This window comes from Rhamphochromis longiceps, linkage group LG15, assembly GCF_057381845.1.
Source record: "Rhamphochromis longiceps isolate RC_006_pf linkage group LG15, R_longiceps_female_GT1.1, whole genome shotgun sequence".
NCBI lineage: Eukaryota > Metazoa > Chordata > Actinopteri > Cichliformes > Cichlidae > Rhamphochromis > Rhamphochromis longiceps.
The window spans coordinates 9276436-9301543 of record NC_140571.1 but is presented as its reverse complement, the minus strand read 5'-3'; the positions used below and the strand labels follow the sequence as shown (position 1 = coordinate 9301543).

General features: G+C 40.2%; 2 protein-coding genes across 5 annotated transcripts; one reads left to right on the top strand and one right to left on the bottom strand.

Annotated features, from left to right (window-relative positions):
* The first annotated feature begins 11593 nt into the window (after positions 1-11593).
* On the top strand, positions 11594-17606 carry baalcb (BAALC binder of MAP3K1 and KLF4 b). Of its 4 annotated transcripts, none has more exons than XM_085382893.1 (5): positions 11594-11986; positions 13580-13755; positions 13999-14212; positions 15443-15642; positions 17421-17606. In XM_085382893.1, the coding sequence occupies exons 3-5, from the start codon at positions 14032-14034 to the stop codon at positions 17583-17585; spliced, it is 546 nt and encodes a 181-aa protein (XP_085239019.1). In that variant the 5' UTR covers positions 11594-11986; positions 13580-13755; positions 13999-14031; the 3' UTR covers positions 17586-17606. The 4 variants fall into 4 exon arrangements, with proteins under 4 accessions (XP_085239019.1, XP_085239018.1, XP_085239017.1 ...); XM_085382892.1 differs by lacking the exon at positions 11594-11986 and adding an exon at positions 12825-13057; XM_085382891.1 differs by lacking the exon at positions 11594-11986 and adding an exon at positions 12825-13087.
* nme6 (NME/NM23 nucleoside diphosphate kinase 6) lies at positions 17365-22918 on the bottom strand. The gene is made up of 6 exons (XM_085382889.1): positions 22650-22918; positions 22311-22413; positions 20721-20823; positions 20455-20494; positions 19644-19804; positions 17365-18557 (listed from the first exon to the last, which is right to left on the bottom strand). Exons 2-6 carry the CDS (start codon positions 22401-22403, stop codon positions 18406-18408), a joined length of 549 nt encoding a protein of 182 aa, XP_085239015.1. The 5' UTR covers positions 22404-22413; positions 22650-22918; the 3' UTR covers positions 17365-18405.
* Positions 22919-25108: the final 2190 nt, after the last annotated feature.

The window sequence follows — 25108 nt, the reverse complement described above, 5'->3', positions numbered from 1 at the left end:
AATTTAATTCTTTTTGTATTAAAGTTGGCCTGTGATAAGATGAGACACTGTTGCCACCATGTGGTTTGAGAAAATAGTGTTAAAGATTTGAGTGTGCTGGAAAGGAGCTGGTGAATTGTCACGGGAGTGGAACGGACTCAGGCGCAGACTGAGGTAGCACAGTTCAACGACACTTTATTAATCACACTGGTGCACTATATACACGTGAAGGGGGGGGAAACACCAGGGTCCCGGGGATCACTTGGCTGGGGAGACACACTTCTTCGCACTCGCTCTGCTCCTCGTCCAAACAGTCTCCACACAAGCAGCTCAGCTCACTCTCCTACTCACGGGGTCCAGGGGTCACAAAAGGGCTGATCCAGGTAAACCTGTTTACACAGACGAGGGTAAGTCGAAGGCAAACACGGGAACAGTAGAATCGCAAGGAAGCCAGGCAATACTAACGAGAGTTACTCAATATTCCAGCGACGAACAGCTCAGAGCCCCAGCCTTAAGAGCCAGAGAACTGCAATCCGCTCGAGATCAGCTGCAGGTGCGTGGGCCAAGGGCGAGGGGAGGCACAGGGACCATGACATGAATAAAGAATTTTTAAGAAAATAGCCTATCAGCTCAAATCTCACTTGGGTTTATGTGAGAATCTTTGGGTTAGTCGCGTAATATGGCATTTTAGAGAGCAGAGTGACAAATTACAAGTGCAGTTTTTTGACAGCATTTGATCTAATGCAAAAAAAAAAAGTTTCTAATCCCAGGCTCTGAAGGGAAATTCAAGGTTAGTCTCTGCCTCTGCTGAATATTGCTCTGGAACTATTGACATTATTCAAACAGAGCAGAAAATCAGAACTAACAGAAAAGAAATCTTATTCATCAGAGGTCTGCAGCACTCGGCATAGTGTAGTACAAGCCAATTTATAGCTCACACACTCCTACTATCTGCTTGGGTTTCTCTGTAGTATAAAACTTTAAAATACAAGATGGCATATGGAATAGAAATGAAATCAGTTTAAATGGTCTGTTTAGAAGTCCAGTTTAAACACTGCAGTGTATCTCCAACAAATCATAGGAATATGACTTGTTGGAGATGTTTCACCCACCGCTTTTAGTTCTTCAAATTCACAGAGATATCTGGGGGGTAATCATGGGCAGGGGCTAAGCAGTCAGTTTGGGCAAACAGTGCAGCAATTTAAGAATGCAAGAGAAATCTCTGTATGCAAGAAAAAAAGACAAATCAATACTGCATGGCTCTGATCTTTGGCCCCTAAGATCAGATATAATCCTTTGCATCAGCTCAGCAAGAAGGAAAATAAACAAGAAGCTAGATAGGAGAAAGCCATACAGCTTGCTGTCAACACACTTTTCAAAACTCAGCTTCTGTAATGTGTGAGAGTGCATTTACACATTCAGAAGTATGCACACAGGCTGAAATATATATAAACCCAACCCAACCCAACTGTCCTGGTGGAAAACCCAACTTTGTTTAAGATTCCACTATCTAGCTGTTTTAAGGTGAAGTTGAAGAATTTGGAGCTAGTCTTCTTCATTTTTCTATCCTCTTTGTGTAATGTACCAGTACCATAGGCAACAAAGCAACCCCAGAGCATGATGCTACCACCACGATGCTTAACAGCTGGTACATTGCTCTTGGGATTGAAAGCCTCACCCTCCATTGTGGCCTAAGAGCTCAATATTGGTCTCATCTGGTCATAAAACAATTCTCCAGAAGGCCTTTAGCTTGTCCATGCAGGCTGCTGCAAATTTCAATCAAGCTTGATTTACTGATTTTTCTTGGTCAACACCTTCTAGGTTCATGGGGATGTAAAACTCACTTCACTGTGGACAGTGAAGTGATATTGTATACAGACCTTGAAGCAACATATGCCATCATGCAGAAAACTGCCTTTTGGGTAAACACTTACTTCCTGACTCTGATTTGACTTATTATAAAACAAAATACAACAAAGCAGCATAACCAAAATCCTGTATGAAGCAAAAATGGGTAAACAATTTATTTTAAAAAATGAAACCATTTGGTTCTATTGGTCCTTAAAGACAGAGTGAAAAGAAGAGGTGATGGAATTGAAACCTCTGCCTCTGTCTCAACACTATAGAAAATATTTGGGCAAGCATCAAATTCACAATGAGCTTATATTTTTCAAAAAGCAAAATCAGCTTCAACAATTGACATTTTCTTGTCTTTTGCCTATTTGTATTTTACTCAACCTCCCAAGTATTTGGCAAATGAAACTATAACATGAACTTAAACTGATTTTTGATAAAAGAACAGACAGCCTTGGTCCACCTGATGCCCCACTCACTGAAGCGTTTCCATGGTTTTCAGACGTGATGGACAGCTGAGTTCAGGGTGAGGTCTGAAGGTTGTAATCACTGTTCCTGTTCCACAGTCACACAATTCACAGCCTCAGGTTTTACGCATCATCCATCTTTCTCATACTGTGCTGTATTTATCATCCCACCTCCACATCTTTGCTCTCCGAGAAGCACACGAGCCTGCAACTTTAGCAGAAAGATAAATGGAAACTGCATCTATGTGGAATTAGTCACTGTCTGATCTGAAGAGCACGTCAGCATTGACACACCTGTGTTATCACCCAGAACCATAATGTAGAGCTCCATCAGCTCCTGAAATTACTACTATCATTACTACTTCCTCCCTTAAGAATATCGAAAGATGTTCAAGAATCATAATGAGCTTTGTCTATAATTAATTATGTAGAGTCCACTTCAATATGCTTTTCTCATCAAGGCTTATTTCACTGGGAGAAATTCATCTGATTTACCTGATGTCATCATAGGTAAATGCAGCACTGTGCTCAGCATGTCTTCATATTGTTCCTTCTTTGTGTTCAGCTCTCACTGTAATAATTGAGGATGATTAAAATTTTATTCAGCCAGATGGGTAAGTGTGTGGAAGTGGGAAATATTCACTGCCTACAGTTGTATCACTGACCTCACAGTCTCTGGCCACCAGCCACTGCTCATCAATGTGGATGTCTAATGAACCAATCATATCACAGCAACCCAACGCATTTAGTGATGCAGAAATGGCCGAGACAACCTCTTGATGTTCAAACTGAGCATCAGAATGGGGAAGAAAAGGGATTTAAGTGTCTTTGAATGTTGCATGGTTGTTTGTACCAGACGAGCTGGTTTGAGATTTTCAGAAATTGTTAATCTGATGGGATTTTCCCACACAACCAACTCTTGGCTTTACAGAGAATGAGAAAGAGAAAATATCCAGTGAGCATTTTTTGGGCGAAAATGCCTTATTGATGCTAGAGGTCAGAGGAGATTGGTCAGACAGCCTTTACGTTGATAGGAAACTAACAGTAACTCAGGTAACCACTCATTACAACCAAGATATCCAGCAGAGCATCTTCTGCTGTAGCAGCAGAAGACCACACTGGGTGGCACTCCTATCAGCTAAGAACAGAAAACCAAGGCTACAATTCACACTTAGTTGAATCAATGCCCTGAAGACTTAAGGTAGTCCTGAACTCCAAAGGGGTTCCAGCGCAGTATTAGCAAGATCTACTTAAAATATACTTAATAAAGTGTCTCCTCAATGGATGTTGTCTGTTCAACTCGGGTATTTTTTGTGTTTTTTTCTGCGCTTAATCCTGCTGTTCATTGACTAGTATCTCAACAGTCATTGCAGATAATCTGGGATTAATATTCACTTCTTCAACTGTTTAATACTTTCCTAATTTTCAAGGCTTAGTAATGTGATCAGAGTCAGAGGTGGATGTTTAGCCTTTCAGTCATGCTATAATGGCAGATTTGATCAGTCAATCAGCTGATTTGCTCCAGATCAAAATAAGAAACGTCAGCCATCATCTGATGAGCTGATTTGTTAAATTTAGTCTGTCATTGTTTTCACATGTCAAAAGAAATGTTGCATATGCATTAAAGAGTACCTGCCTAAATTTTCTTAATTTTGGATAAATATCCAACCAAAAGTGATTATTCTCCAGCATAATAATAATGTCATTATCTTCCACTTGGGATGCACTTCATCACAGGTGACTAACTATGTGTCAGCATCAGGTCGATTAGGATCATCACCTGCAATTAAGAACAATTTTAAAATGAAGCCCAAAGGCAGTGGTAGCTGTCATTGAACTGATGTCATGTAACTTGATTTTGTCAGCGGGTGCAAACTGCTCTGCTGAAAGACAGAGACATGAATCAGCAATAGCGGCTGCCAAAATGACTGACAAAGTCACTCACTAACACAGCCATAGCAGCTGAAGGTTGGCGCTTATGTCACGTCAGATAAATGTGTGAGTGTGAACAGCCATAGAGAGAGGAGGCTCAATCAGAGTGCTGGCTGTAACTCAGTTTTATAGTTCATTGAGGCCAAAGAGGTGCCCAGAATGTGCAAAAAGTCTTTCGTTGTTCTCCGTGACTCTGTGATCGTGTGCAAGAAGATACTGATGTGGATTCTCATTCAAAGTGGAAAGCTGTTTAATGTGGCCTTTTAAACAGTAACACGTGTCATAGTTTGTGCTGCTTTAAAATTGATTGCAGAGTGACACATATGTTTATGTAACTGAGTATCCAAAAATAAATAAATCTGCAGCTTCTATGTGTTTTCAGAGCAAACGTGCAGCAGAGCTCCTCCCATTTCAGCAAAAATACACACTGCAGCTCACCTCAGCAGTGGTGATGTATAATAAAACATAAGAGCAGTGGACCAGTTTGTCTGCCTGCGCTTTAAATTTATTTTCTGACAGTTTCATGATTAGCAGGGGCATCATCTCAGACGTGCACTTTTTTTGGCTAACACATCCTTGTCTCTCTCATCCTTCTTACATACATTCCTCTCACTTTTGTACAAGTTTAATTCCTCTGTTTTTTTAAATCAGGATTGCTTTTAAGATCATTTTGTCCAGCGACTAACGAGCAGTGTAAACCTACAACAAACAGGAGCTTCGGTTAAATAAAAATAGGAACGGGTTTTCGGAAGAAATAGCCATAATGATAAGATGTTCTCTTCTCGCTGTCCTCTTGTCAGTTTGAGTTGTGAGACTCATGCATCAGGCTATAAGACATGGAGGTGCACTCTTCCCATTACCGTGAATCAGCAGCGTATGAAACAATCCCATCTGCTGCACCGCCTGCTCTTCTTTTATTGTTCTACACACTTCTGTAATGTGGACTCATTTTGGTATGTATTGATTCTGTATTAAGGTGAAAATTGTTGGTATGCAGAGAAAGCAGACTGTATAATACAAGCAGAGCTTAAGTATCACTTCGGTATGAAAAGAAAATCTGAAAAACAACCAGTTAAGATGAGCTGACTCACACAAGTGCTGCTGGATGATCCTCTGACTCAGCAGTTCGTCATCACTGTAACACAGCCAACCACTCACCATTTAATTAGAAGGGGTAGATAGTCAGCGGACAGGAGATGGGTGGTGATCTTCTTTGGTGTACTCACATTACTGCTGTGTAATGTGAACTAATGTGTCATAGTTTCTAAATGAGGATATCTGTAACATTTTAAACAAACAGATCCACAGCTCATTTTATGCATTTGGATGAAAATATCAGAAATGAATCTAAATTAGCTCTTTGACTGATACCATTGACTTTACGAATGTCTGACTGCTCCCCTGAGGGCACATTATCGTTCCTCAAAGTAATTAGCGGCTCTGCACTCAAACAGTATAGAGTGACTAATTACCCAAATTATCTCGCGGGCTCATTAGCTTCGGATGGCTCTTGACACTGCTAAGGCACTTTTTAAACAATGGTAGAAATTACACTGTCAAAATGTCACTCGTGGCTGTGAAATAATAGCCGTGCAACTAATCGAATGCGGAAAATTAAATCAAGGCTGATGCATTTCGCACGGTATCTTTATTACTCCCATTAAAAAGCAAAATAGCCTTCCAGAATTATACCGGTCTGTGTAATTGTTGGTGGAGATCCCACACAAACTAGCGCACCTTTGTTTTCAGAGACGTCCTCGTGCTTTTAGAGGCATTAGCTGCACGCCAGTCAATGAATGGGAAGGTAATCAGGTTTAATTCACTGTCACCATCCATCACAGTTAGTGATAACCCAGAACAACCTTTGCATTGCATGCCCGTGCATTTGAATCACAAAGTTCTTGTTACATCAAAGTGGTGAACCAAGATGTTGGCCTTATACTTGATTGGGAGCTTTCTTTGCAGGGTGTTGGTATTGGGGTACATTTATGCATTGTGCTGTTGCCTGTCCTTCCACATAAGAAAAAAGTATCAAATTTTACCAGGAAAAATGCAAACAAACTTACTAATAATATGCTATGTTAAGGGTATCAAACATAAAGCCTGGGGACCGTGTTCGGCCCAGCTCCAATCCAAATATAACTCCAGTCCGGTCCATTGGACACCTCCAGAAAATGTCAAGGAGGGCAGACCTCCTCCATAGCCATTCCTATGGCAACAAAGTAACAGATAAGCAATAATAGACATTTCTATATCACCAGTATTTCTTAATTATAATTTATTAACTATGAATTGCTCTCTTGTAACTGTAATTGCAGGAGATGGTAATGAGGTACAGAACTTTCTTTGTAATTTCACTCTTCTACTTATTTGTGCTGACAGATTTTTTTTCATTCACTACATCAGCATTTCTTCACCACATAGAAAAACAGAGACGTACTGTATAAATGTAACTTCTTCTTTTCTATTACCTCTATTACAGAAAATAGAGTTTTTCTGTTTCAGCCAACTTAAGATGAAAGTGTGCTGCAATGTGGCCCCAATGTGAAATGAGTTTGACATCCCTGCCCTGTGTGGTTCCCTGCAGCAGGTCAAACTGTCATCATCATAAGATACCTGAATTTGTTCTTGATACTCAAAATGTAAATGGCTACTCATTATGACCCCATCGCCCTCTGTTCTGCTGCCACACATAAGACTAAATTTATACAAAGCTGTGAATGTGAAATGGGAGTAAGCCTGACATTTACTGAAGTATTTCACATCTCCCCTAAGGACCTCTTTCCCATTACATGAGTTTTAGTGTCATTCTTAAGCCAATTAATTTATATTCTTTGTTTCACGAAAGGCAAAACTGCTGCAGCATTGCTCTGAGGACTCACTGCCTGCACAAGATCATCTATTGATTTTGGTCTTCCAAAGCCATCATATAGTCATATATTACAGAATATAGTGGGACACAGTGATTTCTGAAACGTTTTTTGAGCTTATTATAGCTCCTTAAAGGAAAACCTTTGCTAAACACTTATGTTGTGTCTCTCATAACACAACATTTAGAGAATATTTTAACTGCTGTAAGGCTCCAACAGTTTGTACCATGAGCAAATCTCAGAGGTTTTTCTTTGTATTCTGTTGTGAGTTTGGAATGAAAAAAACTAGGATGCTTAACATATAGAGTAAAATACTTTGCAGCCCACCTACTTCTCTCATGCTTTCTGAACTCATTTACTCAGCTTAAATTTATTATAAAGGGGGTTTTACATTATTTTTGGCAAAGGGTAAAGAAAATATTTGGCTTTTCTTTGTTGGCTAAGTTTATTACATAATCAGGTAAAACAGTTTTGTCAATATAAATTATTGATGAGGCACAAAAGGCAAAAAAAAGTCACATCTTCACTTGACAGTAACAGTAAATACAATGCGTGGCATTTCAATACAATGTTGAACTTTCAGCTGCTCCCTTATTAGCAAGGAGTCACCACAGCAGTTAGGTCCACATATTTGATTTGTCTTCTTCACGCCTTTCCTGCTACATCCCAAACGGGATTTGTATCTCTTCCTGGGATCAAACAGGGGATCTTTTGCTTGTTAGGTTAATGTGTAAACCACTACACTATGAAATTAAAAAACCCACAGTTAGGACAGCGATGAACTCTACGCGTCCATTTGATTTCTACGCAGCATTTGGGAGGGACCCTTCAGCAGGATCTGGTGGTCCAGATGGTCGTCTCTAAAACTCCTACATACATATCCACACTGGTATTAAGATTTTCACCACAAAATAGTCACTGGATAGAGTTTAGCTGACCTCCAGACTTTTTTTTTGTTAGGGGGGGTGCTCCTGCCATTTGTTTATGTAAGCTCCATCACCTTCATGAGATAATTTTCCCTAAAAACTAGGTTCTCGCCAAAGAAATTCCATGAATACTAATGCTCGGCTCTCTCGCTTCTTAAGGCTCCACTATTGGCCTTTCTGGAATATTCTTTGCCTTTGATAGGATTAGAGTTGTGTGTTTAGCAGGATAAAACGAATGGAGCACATAAAGTGCAAAGGCTGCGTTTATGAGCCAGCCCTCGCCAGAAATTTAAAAGGCGGAAATATCAATTGGGGCCAGAGGAGTGGCTAAAGATCAATTTTAGCACTTCCCCCTGATAATGTAAAATGACAGTAACTGAAATTACATAAATCAGTCATGGAGAATGAGGTTTTTATGGAGCCAATATGAATCATTTTTAGGGCAAACATGACTTTTAGTGCTGCACAGGAATTGCAGCACAGTGTTTTTTTTTTTTCATGCTACTTAGGTAATTAAATAGGATAAAAAGCCATTTCATCAAGATATGGTGAAATACATTAATTTATACAGCATGTTCCCAGATTAGAATTTTTTAATAGGAAGGGGGATATAGAGCTATTTAAAGAAGCTGTCCTGTGTGGTTTCTTTCGCCTGGCTCTATTAGGACACAGTCCAGAAGTAATTTCTCCTTTAATAAAAAGACTAAGCTGGAAACAGATTTGTTACTAATTTTTGACAATCTTTCAGAAGTGTTGCGTTGAGCCCTCGCGGCCCTGTGTAAATAAACCCATCCACAGCTCATTACACTGACTGAGTAAATACTTTCATTTTAGCCACGCATGCTTATTCGGGGCAGTGGTCGTTCCTCTGCTCTGGAACACTTTGCACTAATGAAAAGGTGCCATGTTCGCTGAGATTGTGATGGATTGAAAGAACACAACCTCTGGAGAGATCTCTGGCAAAGCGTCTCATGAGAGGAGGAGACTGCCGCTGCCGGTCTGAGGAGAGGAGGCGCGTCTGTGCCAGAAAAAAGCCCCGAGATGTGATTGATGCCCATGAACCACAACCTCGAGGCAAACCTCAATCTGGATAAGCTGCTCTTTGTGCCGCTGGCAGCTCCAGTATCAACAATTTGCTGATGGAATCCAGACAAGCGGACATGATAACATCTCAGTGTCCCTCCCAAAGGGTTTTGTTTTTCCAAGTGATGTTAATTTAAAGAATTGAAACTCTAAAAGTTTTAAGTTTTAGAACAATATGGCATACCTTTGATCATCATTGCAGCTAATCTGATTGCAAAACCATGTTTTTTCCCACCCTAAGTTCTAAGCTTCCTAATTAGTTTTCCTGTGCTGTAACACACTGGCTGTCTCACTAAAATCCCAGTGAAAGTTGGGATTTGGCCGCTTCACTGTTGCACATAGGCTCATTTACTCCCTTGCCTAACTGAATTTGCCAGAAAAAGTTCTTTTCTTTCTCACAGAAACTTTAGCAAATCAGTGGAGAGTGCACATTTTTGCTATCAACAAAACCCAGCTGGAAACACAAGGGAGAGGTTTGACACATACAGACTGTACATAAATTTAAAGGGAATATGACAACTCACTTCTTATCTTGAGTGTCATGCATTTAACAATTGCTGAACTTTAGCAGCTGCTTTATAAGAAATAACTTTTTAAAGTGGACCTTTACAGCTCAATTGTTTTAATATTCTTGGACTTTATTAGATTAGCTTTGCATGATTCAAAATTCAAAATGATCGATCTTCCACAGGGGCTTTGGTACAGCCCCTCCTCAGTTTGTCCCCAGCTGAAAACAAGTCGTTTTTGGCATTCTTCCTTTTAATGATGCCTTCTCTTTCCTTTTGATTGGCTGCCCTTCGTAAATAGAAGTTTTGAACAGCAGTTTAAAAATCTATCTGAAACTTATGTCATTATTTGACACCTTGGACATGTTTCATATGCACCATGCATATTTTAAATGTAAAATGTTACTCATTACAGTGTATCATAGACTTGCTCACTGTTAAAATAAAAGGCTGTTGCATGGATCTTTGTTTGTTGCTGGAATAATTTACTCCTGTGTAGCATTTGGCCGTGTGCCACATTAATCACCAGGGTAATGGGAAGACAGGCCTATTGACCAGTAGTCCAATAGGACAGAGGCTCAGGACATACAAATCAAAGCTGTCCGGCTTCATATTGACAAGGCTGTCCACAGGAAGCAAGATTTATTTGCCAGGTGACAGGGGAATGAGCACAGGAAGTCATGGAGATGTGATTTGGCTCAGGATCAGCCAGATCTGCACAAATTAATGGTTTATTGTGTATTTAAAGGGCAACTGGCAGTTTGGTAAATCCCCAAAGTAAAGCCAGAGGTGAAATGTGTGTTCTGCTTTTGGTCTAATGCACCTGTGTGTAGGAGGGTGGTCAGGTGTGTGAGAGCTGCTCACGGTGAGCTTCCTCAACATGAAAAAGTGAACAATGACGAGTTTTCTGTTTGCCCCTGTATTTTAAGAAGTTTGGTGTATCCCGCCAAGTCTTTGGAATCTAAAGGACCTCATCTGCAGTACTGTGAGCAGTCATCACTAACTGACCGGGGCATAGACCATATGATGTTGCACATTAAATCTTTTCTTTCTGACAGGAACAAATGTCGAACTATCACATTAGTGAATTGGTTTTACAGTCTGAGCTCCATTCTTTGTTTGTGTGTGTGCGTGTTTTTTGTTGGGGTTTGTTTTGTTTTTTTGGTTTTTTGCAGTGTGCTTTATTGGCAGCAGATATGTCAGGAATAAATGACCTCTATTTCCACAAGCAGACCTGTAGTGTTCTCTCTGCAGTAAAGCACAAAGAGGGATGCTGTTTATTGTTCATTCAATTCATTGTGGAACCGCAGCACAGAAGTGTGATGAATGTGCACTTTGCAGCCAACTGAGGAGTTTCACAAGCAATCAGTGAAATGCAGATTTGAGAGAGAAGGGGCCTTTCTATTGTAAAGGGAAGCTTCAATACTGAAGCAGTACTGAAGTAGCATATTTAAATGTTTACAGGGTGTTTTTGTGCACAGGATGTTTTGACGTGTCAGTGTAGAGAACCACTGGAACTCAGTGCATTTATCCATCCATCTGTTCTTTTCCGCTTAGCCAATTCAGGGTTGGGGGACTGGAGTCTATCCCACCTACCATAAGGCGAGAGGCAGAGTAAACCCTAGACAGGGTCCCCAGTCTGTTGCAGGGCTTACACAGAGAGACACACAACCATTCACACTCGCATTCACACCAATGGGCAATTTAGAATTACCAGGGAAGAGAGAGCTGAGTGTAAAAGCAAAGCTCTCAATTTACCGGTCGATCTACGTCCCTACCCTCACCTATGGCCACGAGCTGTGGGTATTGACTGAAAAAACGAGATTGCGGATACAAGTGGAGGAAATGAGCTTCCTCCGAAGGGTGGCTGGCCTCTCCCTTAGAGATAGGGTGAGAAGTTCGGCCATCCGGGAGGGGCTCAGAGTAGAGCCGCTGCTGCTCCACATCGAAAGGAGCCAGCTGAGGTGGTTCGGGCATCTGACAAGGATGCCCCCTGGGCGCCTCCTGGGTGAGGTGTTCCAGGCATGTCCCACCGGGAGGAGGCCCCGGGGCAGACCCAGGACACGCTGGAGAGATTATATCTCTCGGCTGGCCTGGGAACGCCTTGGTGTTCCCCCGGATAAGCTGGAGGAGGTGGCTGGGGAGAGGGAGGTCTGGGCCTCTTTGCTTAGGCTGCTGCCCCCGCGACCCGGCCTCGGATAAAGCGGATGAGGATGGATGGATGGATGGAACCTAACCCCACTAACTGCCTGTTTTTACACTGTGGAAGGAAGACAGAGAACCCAGAGAGAACTGACACAGACACGTGGAGAACATGCAAACCCCGCAAAGAAAGGCATCGGCCAGATGGTGGATTCAAACCCAGAAAGGTTCTTGCTATGAGGCTAACCATGGTGTCTCTGCCTGACATGTAGAAGTGGTCAAGATGAGGTTCAAACCAGAATGGTTGTTGGTGCCAGACATGCTGGTCTGAGTACTTGAAGAACTGCTGATTAACTAGGATTTTCCCACATACAGATCTAAAGAGCAATTTCAGCAGCATGTCTCAGTTTTTCTACCTGCTAATTGTGTAAAATTACATAAAATTTTCTGTTGCTCATTGCCCAGACTGTCATGTATTTATGAAAGTTTTTGTCGGAAAAAAATTGTTGATGTCAGAAGTCAGAGGAGAATAACCAGACTGCTTCAATCTGATAGGAAGGGAACAGCAGCTCAAATAACAACTCACCGGAACCAAGGTCTGCAGAAGAGCATCTCTTACTACCACAAAACTATTGCTACTTAGATGCCTAAAGTATATAGTTTCACATATGTTATAACATTTGATCTTCCCTAACAGCCCTTACAACATTTTCAGAACCGCCTGACTATCTCTGCTTCCTTTTCTCAGGAGTGGGACCCATTGCGGTCTTCTGCTGCTGTAGCCCCCTCATCCTCACCACAGACTGCTTCAAGGTTCAGTCTGTGGTGTGTTCAGATAGTAGAAGTAGTAGTTTTTATGTCAGGACTGTAAACACGTTTTTTAAAGGCCGCATAGACAAGAAATTTGGAATCAGATACTGTCATAAAATATGAAATGAAATAAATAAAGTGCAACTCAGTTCGCGGTTATCAAACAAAAGTCAATCAACGCTCGCAGAGGACCGTTATTTTATTTTGAAGTTTACCTGGCAACAGCTGAGGTAATACTTTGATTTTTTTTTTTCTGTACACCCCCTCATCCTCAGGACAAGAGGATGGACGCTCTAACATACACCGCTCCGCCACAGATCCGCCGTTCAGTGTGTTTACAGGAGGATGAATGAAGAGGCTGGTGGTGCAGCAGCGTGCGGACGCGCAGTGTGCTACCGGCTGTGCTCGTGTCGCTAGTATAATTATTATTATTATTAACAGTGTGTTACTGGTTTGACTGGCAGACGACACACTGGAAAAGCACCGAGGCAAGACAAAAACCCGACTTTCCAGCATCCGTAAGCCTTCAGAGATCATCTGTGTTAGTGTCCGGTGTTTGATTCATCTGCATTACAGCGCCATTCGCGTTTCCGTCATACATATTTACATCTCGTCTTTCTGTTTATGTATTTCACGGCAGTGTTGATATTTTTTTCCTATGGCCTGTGACGATGACAGTGACGCGAAAGCTGCCTATGTATCGCCAGCTGACAGATCCATATACTATGATTTATGTGTTTTTCTTCGCTTATATAACAGCCTATATGCGACTTTATGGCTTTACAGCAGCGCTCTCCACCTACATGATCTGAAGGGGGGGAGGGCTAAATAAGTTAAACAGGACGGTATAAAGAGCCCGAAGGCCTGACTGCGAACGGCTAATTCAGTGTCTGACAATCAGTGAAACCGAGAATTTATTTACATGCAATTTGAGGAAGACTTGATTTTGCAATACGTAGACAGATAGAAAAACACACATTTCAATAACTTCTCTCATCTCTCTCCTGTAGATTTGAACATGGTCTCCCTGGTCTACTTAATAATCAGAAGATGCTGCATAAACAAACCTAAACATAGCTGAGTTAACAGAGGGTGGGACCACATAATCTGCTCTCTGAAGGATAGAAGTTGATGCATACTAACTGTATGAGGGCCCTCAGCTTCTCCCACAGCTGTGTGCTGTGCTGTAAGTATGTGTTTGTGTCATATCTCTCATATGAGAGAATAACGTGCATAAATAAGTGTATTTGGATGACTCCTGTGTTGCAGAGGTCTGGTTGTTCACAAACAGTGCACAGCAGGAACACTGAGTAATTATCTCATCATTTTTAAGTCATTTAGATTGTTTTGCAGTGCATGTCGTGTAAAGAACTGGATCAGTAGACACACACTTAACATCACAGTTTCCTGTGATTCAAATCACTTCCAGTGTGAATCTTTTTGAGCTGGGAAGTGAAGAGTCATGGGCTGTGGGGGCAGCAGAACTGACGCTTTGGAGCCTCGCTACCTGGAGAGCTGGACAAAAGAGACGGAGTCGACATGGCTGACGAGCACAGACACAGATATCCCCTTGTCATCCATCCAGAGCATCCCCTCTGAGAACTCAGAGGCTGGCTTCACTTCTGAGAAAACAATCAGCCCTGGTAAGAAGAATGAATTACTGTATGGCTGAGCAGATGGGTGAATGAATACTGAATTAATCTCTTAACCGGAGCAGGCATTAATTTAACCTGCTGAAAAGAAATATCCTTGATTACTGTATGAAGAAATATAAAGGGGGGTGGGAGGCTTCCCCATCAGAATTTAATATATCTGTAACAGATGATTTTAAATCTGTTTGTTTTTGCATCAATCCATAGTTTCTAATGTTATTGTTCTACTGCCGTTTTACATGAGTAAGGTACATCCTTTAAAATCTCACTGCTGTAAATAATTTGAACATACTAGCAATGACTTGCCCATTCTTTACACTCTTTCTATCAAAGCGGAGTGGACCATCTCTTCATGTCAAGGGCTGTGCTGATGGCATGCCTGATTTCAACAAGAATCCATTATGCAGAAGAAAGAAAACAGAAACATGAGTGACAGAGGAAGTATCCACTTTAGAGACCTTTGTTCTTCTAGTGTGCAGTTAGTTGTATGTGCCTCTACATACAGGTCAGGACATCAGAAACAGATAAATCTCTTAGATGGATCCTCTTCTTTTCTTTGAAGCCAAGGGGAGATGAGTCAGTAAATGGGGATGATAGGCTGCTTCAAAAGCCACTGTGCTCAAACAGGGCTCAGCTCTCATGGCAACAGATACAGGCATGAGTGAATGCAGGGAGAGGAGCCTTGATGTAATTGTGAAGGCAAATTGACTTGAGCTTCAATGTGGAGAGATAAAACAGACCCAAAATTGGCTAAATTAATCAGCAGCTGGGAACCAAACAGATTTTTATGACAATAATCATAATAAGTTGTGGTTCAGTATGTCTAGAGAAAATATTCATTAAAATGTCCTCATTTCGTGTTTTGGTTTTGTCCAACCTGCACCATATGTCATCTGTCATCATTAGACACATGGTCACACATTAACGAGGAGATGAGGTGTACACACATCTGTAAAATGCAAACATCGACTACCTACTGATCACAGCTCACGCCTCCACAGTACCATCAAGTTGGTTCAGTGTAAGACAACTAAGTTGTCAATATGTAATCGCTACCGTTTCATTTACCGATGACTTCTAACAGAAGCTAATTGTGGCATAGCGGTTATCTTATCAAGCTGAAATTGATTAACTTCAAGAGAAAAAAAACGAAAATTCATAGAAATGTATAAAAGCTACAAACACATAAGCAGACATAGCTGAACCTCTACATCTTTACAGTTCCAGATTTCTTTGAAGACGGCCTCCCGCCACCGGCTCAGGCCTACCTAAAGGTCTGCTCGGCCATGTCTGAAGCCAGCCTGAACGATGTGAAGCCCAGCAGCACACCAACAGCACTGGGCTCTCCGCGGCAGGACACGACGATGCCTTCTTCTGGAACCACAGTGCAGCGCAGAAGTGTTTTGCACACTGAAGAGATTGTAAGCCTTTCCTTCTGTAATGTGTTTAAATGTGCTCGAGACAGCTCACAGCACCTTTTTTTCCCTGCAATACTGACCTACATCTAAGGTGTGGCGCATCAAACATTTCGTTTCACATTTGGAGCTAAACACATTCATACAATCACTTCTAAGATTTTGCAAGCATGTCATTGAAATTTGTTAGAAAGCTATCTGACAAATCACAGGCAGACCATTTATTTTAATAGTATGTCAAAGACAAGAAATGTGATGTGTGGAGTGCCTCAAGGTACCTGTTTGGGACCACTGTTAGTTTTGGATTTTATTAACGATTCTTTTTTAAAAATTTTAATATCTCAATTGATATGTTAGATATTTGAAGGCAGTAGAAAATTGGATGAAAGATAATAAACTGATGTTTAATGTTAGCAAACCAAAGTGTATGGTAATGCAGGTATCAACCAAAAACAAAACAAATACTTAATCTTAGGTAATAATAATATTCCCATGGAACAGTTGCAGACCAGGAGAGAAACTGATTAGGTAGAACAGTGGATTGTAAATTAACATGGTCGAAACATACTGATATTATAATTTAATAAGTAATATAGGTAGAGGTCTGTCAGTGGTGTGGTTTAAACATTAATGACATCAGAGGCTATAAAACATGTTTTAACCCTTGAGTGGTGTTCGTATTTTTGTTACTCAGCCAGTGTTCATGGGTCTGGTGGACCCGCTAGAGTTTTGGCTTTCCAAATTAACACTATCAAACAATTTTATGTTAAATTACTCAACAGATGTTTACTTCATCCCAATTACAAGACATATGAACAGCAAACATGGTTAATTTTTTCCCTTTACCTTTGTTAGATCACATTTATGAATTAATGTACTTCTCGTTTTTCTTTTATATAAAATGTTATAAATAAATCAGTTATAATCAAGTGGAGTGAGTGGAAAGACACAACACATTTACACGTGAAAAAATAATTAATTGTTTAATTTTTCTTTTGAAAAAAACTGAACATGGGTCTCACAGACCCGAACACCATACAAGGGTTAAATCAATTTGTTCTGTCGCAGTTTGATTACTGAAGTGTAATCTGGTTGAGTGCTTCATCAAAAGAAATTTTAAAAAGTGCACACAGAAAACAATTTACAGAACTATGATAGGATAGAACTCCTTACCAGTTTATATTATGCAACAGAGTACTAAAGATGAATTAAAATATTTGTTAAGACATGAAGACAGAGACATAACGTGAAAAGGGAAAGACCATCTATGAATCGAGGAGGGGGCCAAAGGGTACATCTTTCACCATCTTACAATGCTGTGATGGCAGCCATTCCCCAACTCTCTGTGAATGATACTTATGGCCATTGACCAATGGTCTTTGATCAATGGTTGTTTATCAATGGTCATGACAATTTGCATATTAATGATCAAGGAACTGACCTGTCAACCTATTGTTCATTCAGTGGGCTGTTTTCAGTTACTGTGCAAATGTACTGTTTATAAGGTTGGGGTAACCTGCAGTCAGCTGAGACTGAAGAAGTCACTTGGATGCAATGAAGTAATGCAGATGTTGACTATTGCTTCTTTTGGTGTCCTTTTATAAACTAGTTTTATGTTCTGCGAAATTCAGTGCTGTCTGTATAAGCAGAATTGGCTTGTTTTACACTGACATGTTGTTGATGTTGGCTTGAGTGTGTAGGACCCCAGGAAGAATATTTACCACACTGTCAGTATTTCAGTGTTTTTTATTATTTTTTATTGTCCATTTATTCTCCATTAACAGACAAAATGGCAGGACAATCGGATGTCGACCAAGCAGGTGACCATTACAGTCACCCAGAGCATCCACCAGGTGGACAAGAACGGGAAGGTGAAGAAGTCCCTCACGACATATGAGGTCATGAAACCAGTGGAAGCTATCAAACAGGTGGCGACACAAAACGCCTGAGTGCAGGGGGACATTGGAAGAAGCCAAAAAATGAAAATAATTATGACTGTGAAAGAAATCGAACAGGTTTTGTGGTCTGACAGGTGTCGAAAGCACAAAAATCAGATTTCTAGTGCATTTAATACTTTACGATGTATGTTTTACTGACATGTTGGAGACTTTTACAAGAGACATTTGATCAAACAAGCATGGGGTAACAGGCAAAACAAAACGTGGTATGTTACAGCGAATGTCATATTAAAAGCAATTGTAGTATATTACAGCTGACAGCTTGTTTCCACATCAGTGTAAAGAAATCATTGCTTAGCACTGAACTCGAAAATAGTTTAATCCAGAGTATTTTCACATTTTAAGATGTGGTTGAACATTAACATAGGTGTAAAACTATTACTGCAATATTATTTAATATGATATAAATGTTTCATAGTTTTGTTACTTGGCATTGATGCACCATTTGTAGTCGCTGCTGTCCTACAAAGCAAAAGGCTCAGGAAACTGACTGTGACGATTGCACTATTTACAGTGAAGCCTGGACGGAGGTTTGTGATAATAAAAAAGAAAAAGCGCTCACGAACAGCATCGTGTTTTGTAAGATATTGAGGTTACTTTTTAAAATTCTGTCGTTATTTGTGTTTTCTAATGATAATAAATTACACACCGAAATGTACTGTCCTTTTAAAATGAACTCATTTGGCATGCTCAAAGACAATCAGGTAATCATGTGGCCTTCAGCTGAGGTACCTCTGTATATATGTGAGCAATAGATCAACAGTAATAGTCTTTATACTGATGATGTTGACAGCGTTGAGCTGATCTGGTGTCAGCTTGACAATGAAAGTGTGTGAATCTGGTTTTGATGGTCATAACGGATCTGCCCTGATCTAAACAATGGCTCCTCCTTTTTCATCCACTGGTCTGCACAGAAGTCTGGGAAGAAGAAAGTAATCTCTCTTTGAGCCGACTCAAGAGAATCTACAGAAAACAATAACAGAATGGAAAATCAAAAATTTGCATAGTAATTACAGGCTTCTTTTTAATTGGTCTAAAAATGTCATTTATGTGCAACCAGAAAGACACGTTACTATAAAATATTAAGATGGATTCCAAGATCTGCTATGAAAATAAACGCAAATCTTAAACATTTCTTACATTTTCATGCAGCAATACTACTTGTCACATGTTCAAAATATAAATGTACAATACTGTGCAAAAGTCTTGAGCCTTCAATTCTTTATAGTTTTTTCCCAAATAAGCCAGACTTATAATAAATCTTATAATAGAAATAGCTCTCCATGATTTCTGCTGTTCCCTCATTTTCAGTCCAGTCCTTCTACCTGACCATCTTCTGAAGAATGTTTTGTTTGTTTTTTCATGTCCTTCAAAAAGCCTGGAGAACTACTCCTGAAACTACAGAAAGCTGTTTTTGCCTTTTATTTTCATGCATGTTTGCACGTTTCAATAAATCATTGTACCCATTTCCCAATTTTCTAGTGAAACAAAAAGAAAAGAGGAGGGTTTTGCACAGACTATGCCTATTCTGTTTTCTGCCCAATGACACCAAACACCATTATAGAAACTGATGGGCTTTAAAAGATGTGAAATTGAGTCATGTGTAAAGTTATATATAGTTATAATAATAATGGATTGCATTTATATAGCGCTTTTTGGGGCCCTCAAAGCGCTTTACAATTCCACTATTCATTCACTCTCACATTCACACACTGGTGGAGGCAGCTACAGTTGTAGCCACAGCTGCCCTGGGGCAGACTGACAGAAGCGAGGCTGCCATATCGCGCCATTGCCCCTCTGGCCATCACCAGTAGGCGGTAGGTGAAGTGTCTTGCCCAAGGACACAACGACCGAGACTGTCCGAGCCGGGGCTCGAACCGGCAACCTTCCGGTTACAAGACGAACCACCAACTCTTTGAGCCACGATCGCCCCACTATTACCTCTTGCATATGTTTAAGATAATATATTCACAATAATAGATTATTAACATTACGCATATCATTTTGTTATCATTTTTTTAGCATTATGAAGCTTGGGAGCTTTTTTACCTGAGCCATGAGTTGTGTTCCTTGTGTCTGTGAGTCCAAACTGGCCCCTGATGGAAGCAGGCGAGTTGAATCTGGCTCTGAACACTTTGGTCGGCCCCATCAGTTCTCTCCAGTGGCTTATGGCATCCTCCCTGGCTAAAATGTACGCTCGCATTGGCCCACTGAGGACAAATTTCCACAGCAGTCATGAATCTGACTTTGAACACTGCTGATGTTTTCTAGATAACAGACCAAAAAAAAAAAAAAACACTCTTCATACAAATCTAATCTATTCACCCCCAGGACCTCCTGGGAAGACAGTTCAGCCATAAATAAATCCGTTTTAGCTAAACAATGCCAGCTGGTGCGGCATCAAGCTTGACTGGCTGACACACTTGAAGATGCTTCCTATGTTTGCGATATCAATAGCAGCAGTCAGAGAAGGGTTGCTGTAGCAACTACTGCTTCACTGCTGTGAGCAGACAAAAAAAAAGACAAAGTAATTACAAACGCCTTTAACAATCCAATGGAGGCTCGCAGCAGGAGGACCTATTGTGAGTGGTCTGCATAGCGATATTTAGGCTACTGCACCAGGGAATTGTGTTCTAAACACGGATAACTGAAACTCCTGTTGTCCTGTTTTGGGAAAATCGTTTACTGGTGCCTTACTGAGCATGAAATTGGAGTGCTATCAGCAGAGGTGCTGATGGCTCTCCATCCATTATTCCATTTAAAATACAACACCCAACAACAATCATCCAAACACATAAAATTGTAACTCAATCACATGGAGTCAACGAAATCTGTCCATGATATAAGCATGGAGGCTTACCTTGACATGAATTCAACAAGTCTTTGATAGAAGAATCTCCCTGAGATTTGTAAAACAGAAATAATAAAGAAAGAAAGAATAAAGACCTTCAATAACAAAAAGGAGAAATCAGCTATCCTTCATTTGACAAGACATTTATTTCTTTTAACTGTCATACATACAGTGCACCCTGCTAAAATAGGCTGCTGACTCATTTATTTGGGTACATCATATACTACAGCAGTATTTTTCAGTAAAGCTTAAACACAAATGAATTGTTTCCAAACCTGAATGTTCAGCATAAAACCTCTCAGAGTCCTGTCGTCTCCAGACCAGATCTTTGCATCTAACAATCCCAAAGTTGTTGTCTAGAATTCTCTGGTGAAGAGCCTGAAAGACAGAAATCACGATGTTTGTCCTCCAAGTTGCATCAAAACATGACTGGATCAACTTTAGATGCTTTTTCCTGTGTGTAGATTTTTTTGCAGAGAAAAAGTTAAAAATTGACAGCTCTGCTTCAAAAGGTCATCCTCTTGTGCTTTAACTTGAGATGACAATAAAGTAATGCACATTAACAAGTGAAATTAAACCTATCACTGATGGAATATTTTATGATAGACACAGCTGCTATGATTTTGAAGCGTCCAGGTCTGTGAGGTGAGCAAATGCTTCTTTACCACTCGATAAAATTGATATCAGAACAGAAAACATCAATTAATTAATTGCTGTTTTATTTGACAGTGGGTTAAAAAAAAAAAGCAATTAAACGGAAAGATATGTTCATTTATGCTTCATTAATTCCAAAAACTAATCTTTATAGATTAAACAAATAAGGAACACAGTATTTAAATCACACCATGCAAACTGTTACGCCCTGAGAAAGAGCAACAAATGTTTGAAATCTTGAAAAATGAAAATAACATTCACTGGTCATTTTATTAGGTACAGCTGTTCAACTGCTCATTCATCAAATCAGCCAATCACATGGCAGCAAGTTAATAGACATGTAGGCATGATGAAAACAACCTGCTGAACTTCAAACAGACCATCAGAATAGATGTATTTCAGAAATCGATGATCTACTTGTTGGGGCCTGAGGTCAGAGAAGGATGGCCAGACTGCTTTGAGCTAATAGGAAGGCAACGGTGACTCAAACAATCGCCCATTACAACCAAGGTCTGCACAAGAGAATTTCTCAACATGTTGAACCTTGAAGCAAATGGGCTACATGAGCAAAAAGAAAACACTGGGTGCCAGTCCTGTCAGCACAGAACAGGAAACTGACTCCACAATTCACACAGGCTCACCTTAACTGGACAACAGAAGAGTGGAAAATGTTATCAGGTTCTGATGAGTCTCCATTTCTACTGTAACATTTGGATGGTAGAGTCAGAATTTTGTGTAAACAACATTAAAGCAGGGATACATCCTGCCTTGTATAAATAGTTTAGGCTGATGGTGGTTGTGTAATGATGGAGATTTTCTTGGAACACTTTTAGTACCAGTTGAACAACACTTAAATGCCACAACCTGTCTGAGTATTACAACTGTCAGAAAGCTCAAAATATCTCAAACTGGTTTCTTGAACATAGACAATGAGATAACGGCACTCAAATGGCCTCCACAGATCAGTCACCAGAGCTCAATCCAATAGAGAACCTTTGGGATGTGTGGGAACAAGAGAGTCTCATCATGAATGTACAGCCAACAAATCTGCAGCAACTGTGTGATGCCATTATGTCAATATCAACCAAAATCTCAGAAGAATGTTTGCAGCACCTTGTTGAATCTGTGGTAGTCTGTAGCTTTCAGACTACAACTTCAACTGTGTAATCTTAGGTCTTAAACTCTGTAACTTAAACATCAGGGCAGCTTACCTCTAGCATCAAAGGATGAGCCACAGCATCTGGTTTGATGACCGCCAGGGTGAGCTGCAGCACTTTGGACAGGCGAGCACTTGTCAGCAACATTATCTAAAGACTGAACAGAAAATACGCCCTCAATGATAAGATCCAACTCGCCTAAAAGTACTTACATTTTTAGTTAAATTAATACAAAACAAACACCACAAGCAACGAAGATGGGACTTCTTTTTCGATTTTTTTTTATCGTTAATTTACCATTAATATAAATCATATAAAGTTAATAAAAAATACGAAGATTTTCTGCGTGACAGTTTCCAACCCATCAGTGCTAAGTTCGTGACTGACACTAACCTCTGTTGTGACTTCTGTCCAAAAAAGAAAAAACAATCAGTTTGTAACGGGGAGCAGAGCAACGGCCGCCGACATACTGTTAAATAAAAACGCTGTGCAAATACTGTTGCAAATAAAAACGCGTAATTTTTGTGGAGTTAGCGGTTATCTACAACTGTAGCGTGTGAATATAGTCTGCATCCTTGCTTGTCCAATTACACCAAAAACAATGCTAAAAATGTGAAAATTAGCTGAACGAGTCGTTGTTTGGTCTGTCCGTTCGTAAAAAGGGTCCCCAGAAACAGTGCCAGCAGAGTTTGTTCCCCCGCGAGAAGAAGTAAAAACATAGATTTCATGTCTTATAAATTTTAGTTCTAATAGAAGCTTTTTGGAATTATTTTTCTTGATTTCCACAAAATGTGTATGTAGAATAGGAACGTAACTACACGTAGGTACTGGCATACTGAGATTCCATATATAAATACTGCACTTATTATTGCATTTGGCAGTGGAATGAGACAAATACTTTCCTATTGTTCCCGTATTGGAACGCTAGGAAAATGGAAAAATGTCATCTGGTCAGAAGGCAGTGTCAGAATTTGATGTAAATTACACAAAAGCATGGATCCATAATTCTTTATATAAACTGTTCAGTGTAAACAGTATAATGATGTGGGAGATATTTTCTTGGAAAACTTTAGTACCAACTAAGCATTGCAAAAAAGTCACAGCATGCCTGAGTATTGTTAATGTACAGATAACACTCCATGTCACAAAGATCAAATTATCTCAACAGTGAGTTCACTGTACTCAAACGACGCAGTCACCAGATCTCAATCCACTAAGATGTGGGAGAATTGGAGATTTGCATCATGGATGTGGAGCAGACAAATCTAGAGCAACTGTTTGATGCTGTCATGTCAATATGGACCACACATTTTTGAGGAATGTTTTCAGCACTTTGTTGAATCTGTGTCCTGGAAAATTTAGACAGTTCTGAAGGCGAGGAGTAGGGGAGTGGGTGCAAACCAATACTAGCAAAATATACCAGATCAAGTGTCCAGTGAGTGTGCCCTTCTCGTTATTAATGTTTAATTTGTTTCCTAGATTATTGGAAGGAAATTCTTTGTACATATACACTAAATGAATATTGCACCTGGGTTGTCTTGTAAAGCAAAGGACCAGCAGTTCCAAGTATGTGATATAAACGATCGATATAGAGAAATTTCCCTGCACATCAAAGTGAGCAAGAATGTTTGAACATAAAACCGAGACGTCGAGTTCAGCAGCACACCAGCTACAAGCAGGGACTGGAACGAGACAGATTTTTGTCTCTGGTATTTCAACACTGGGGCAGATCAGACATACAGTATGAACACAGCGCACATTCCAGCAATGCAAAATGGCCACACCCTTGAAGAGTAGAGATTGTGTGTGTGTGTGTGTGTGTGTGTGTGTGTGTGTGTGTGTGTGTGTGTGTGTGTGTGTGTGTGTGTGTGTGTGTGTGTGTCTGACATTCAGAGAGACAGAATGGGGGGAGGAGGGTAGTTAGATGTCCCACATAGGTTTCTCCCACCTGCCCATGTCATGTGACTTGGGGTGACAGGACAGCTGTTACCTCCCATGAGAGGGCTGAAGAGGATAAGAAGAGGTGCAGAGTTAAATTGGATATATTTTAAGAGTACAGACTGAAGACCTAAATTCTATGTAACCTGTAGTTTTTGTATTTTGTATGGCTTTACAACCCACACATATCCATACACATCCTCCACTGACAATAAAGGCATTCAACTCAATCGTCAGGAAGACGTGAGAGAAAAGAAACTTGGATATGAAAGTTGTGTGAGGGTGTTGTGCTGTTTTATGATCACTTGCTTTGCTGTAAATAAATTGCAAATGAAATACTGTTGCTGAGTGACACAAAATACAGGTGATTTTGTGTTTTTTACACTTATGATTTTGTCTAAGGTAGGGTGTCAAACATAAGGTGTGAGGATCAAAATCTGCTCACCGAAGATTCCAGTTGGGCCCACTGGATGACTTGGGAAAATATAACTTTTGTACTTTTAACTATATTTTAATAGGTTTTACAGCTTTTCCTGCTGATAAAGCTCTCCCCTGGAAGCTTTCATACTACACTTAAGTAGATATGTAAAAGATAAACAATAAAATGACAGACGAATTTATGTTTTTCATTGTGGAGTATAGAAATTTCATCAATCAACAAAAAACTTAATGTTTTATAAATATAGGACAGTCTGAGCAGTGAGCTACAAGAAAATTGATCATGTATAGAGACTGAGATGTGCTGTTGAAATTACACTTCATCTCATATCAAGATATATCTGGGATTAAATATGTCGCTAAATGTCTTTACACTGACAGAAAGTGCAGTTTCACTCCTCTGGCCCACTTAATATCAAAGTAACCCTCAATGTAAAATGAGTGTGGCATCCCTGGTCTAAGGCGTCATGATATCA